At 52.4% G+C, this 1,744-nt stretch overlaps 1 protein-coding gene across 1 annotated transcript in view; it reads right to left on the bottom strand.

The window, feature by feature from the left end:
• LOC105308299 (adenylate cyclase type 1-like) overlaps window positions 1-1,744 on the bottom strand; it is a 36,850-nt gene that overhangs the window by 30,348 nt on the left and 4,758 nt on the right. Inside the window, exon 2 of the mRNA XM_023525475.1 lies at window positions 1,432-1,559. Within this exon, the coding sequence (XP_023381243.1) occupies window positions 1,432-1,559 (128 nt within the window). The remainder of the gene's footprint in view (window positions 1-1,431; window positions 1,560-1,744) is intronic.

Raw genomic sequence — 1,744 nt, 5'->3', positions numbered from 1 at the left:
AAAAAACCTCTAAATAATCCACTGGGTCTAAGAAAAATCAAAAAGGAAATTAGAAAGTATTCTGAACTGAATAAAAATAAAAACACAAGTTAAAAATTTGGGGGATGCTGCTAAGCGGTAAGTCAGGGAAGTTCAACAAGCTGAACATTTAACAAGAGAAAAAATATCTCATGTCAACGGCCTCAGCTTCTACCTTAAGAGACTACAAAACAAAAAGCAACTTAAAACCAAAATAAGCAAAAGAAACAAAATAATACGGATCAGACAAGAAACTGAATGGAGACAAGAATGGAGAAATCAATGAAACCCAAAGCAACTTCTTCATGAAAATCAATAACATTGATGAACCTGTAGCTAGAATAAGCAGGGGAAAAAAGAAGACACAAACTAGCAAAACCAGGAACGGGCAGGGAGACATCGCTACAGCTGTCAAATGGGAAACAAGAAGCAGCGTGAACCACTTCATTCTGATAAGTTTGACAATAAGTGGGCAGATTCCCTGGAAGATAAAAAAGAACTACCCAGCTCATTCGAAGACAAAAACAAGATAACCTGACCAGTCCTGTTTAAAGAAATCGAATGAAGAGCAGTTAAAAACTCCCACAAGCAGAACTCCGGGCCCGGGGGGAGCCGCCGCTAAATCCCATCGCGTTTAGGGAAGCAGGGATACCTATGCCACGCATCCCCTCCCAGAAATCTAAACGGGAGGAAACGCCCCTGAGCCCTCCTGCGACGCAAGTGTCACCCTGACGTCATGCAAAGACAAGGCAAGAAGAGAAAGCCACAGCACAGCTCCGCTCAGGATCGCGGATGGAACGGTGCTGGATAAAATGTTAGCAAGTCAAAGCCAGCAGTACGTGAAAAGGACGACGCGGCATGCCCAGGCCAGCCGGTCCCAGGAGTACAGGGCTGTCCCGGCATCCCGCCATCGAACACCATTCACACTAGCAGGCCACAACTGAAAAGCCACAAGATCGTCCCAATGGACACGCTCAAACGTTGGACAAAATCCAGCAACCGTTTCTGACAGAAACTCTGCAAAGTGAAGATAAAACGGACTTTCCTCAACCTGATAAAAAGCACCCACAAAACTGTAGCAGCAGCATCACGCTTCAGGATGGAACTCACACTTTCCCGCTAAGCCCGAGAGCAAGACAGGAAGGCCGGCTCAGGCCCGCTCCAGAGCCTTCCACCAAGGCCAGCTGGGCGAGGGGCTGTGACAGCCAGCGCCATCCCCAAAGGCAGGCCGGTCCTGGGCCTCAGCCCCGTGGGCATCCGTGGGCAGCTGCAAGGCTTTCTCACCTCCAAGCCCAACGCGCGGCCCAGGAACTGGTTGCTGAGCAGTGAGCTGACACGAGGTGACAGGGGTGTGCTGGACACACCCAGCTCTCGGGCAGCCGGGATCAGACCCAGTTCCAGTGACACGGGAACGCGCGGCTGTGCTTACCGTGGCCAGCTCGTCAAACTTGCCGAAGAGCTCGTTGAGCAGCTTCACCAGCTCCTGTGCCGTGCACTGCGACGCCAGGCCCGTGAAGCCCACGATGTCCGCAAAGAGGATGCTGCAAGACAGAGGGCGCTGCCTCCGGAGCCCACGTGAGCCCCCTTCACAGGCCGCCCCAAACCAACCTCCCGTTTACTCCTCACGCCGGCTGCAAACCTGGGCTCTCCTCTCCCCATTTCACAGGCGAAAAGATGGGGGCCAAGGGAAGCCACAGACTCCGCGTGGCCAGAGGGCGGGGACGCC

This window comes from Pteropus vampyrus, unplaced genomic scaffold (genome assembly GCF_000151845.1).
Source record: "Pteropus vampyrus isolate Shadow unplaced genomic scaffold, Pvam_2.0 Scaffold565, whole genome shotgun sequence".
NCBI lineage: Eukaryota > Metazoa > Chordata > Mammalia > Chiroptera > Pteropodidae > Pteropus > Pteropus vampyrus.
This window is presented reverse-complemented; position numbering and strand designations above follow the sequence as displayed.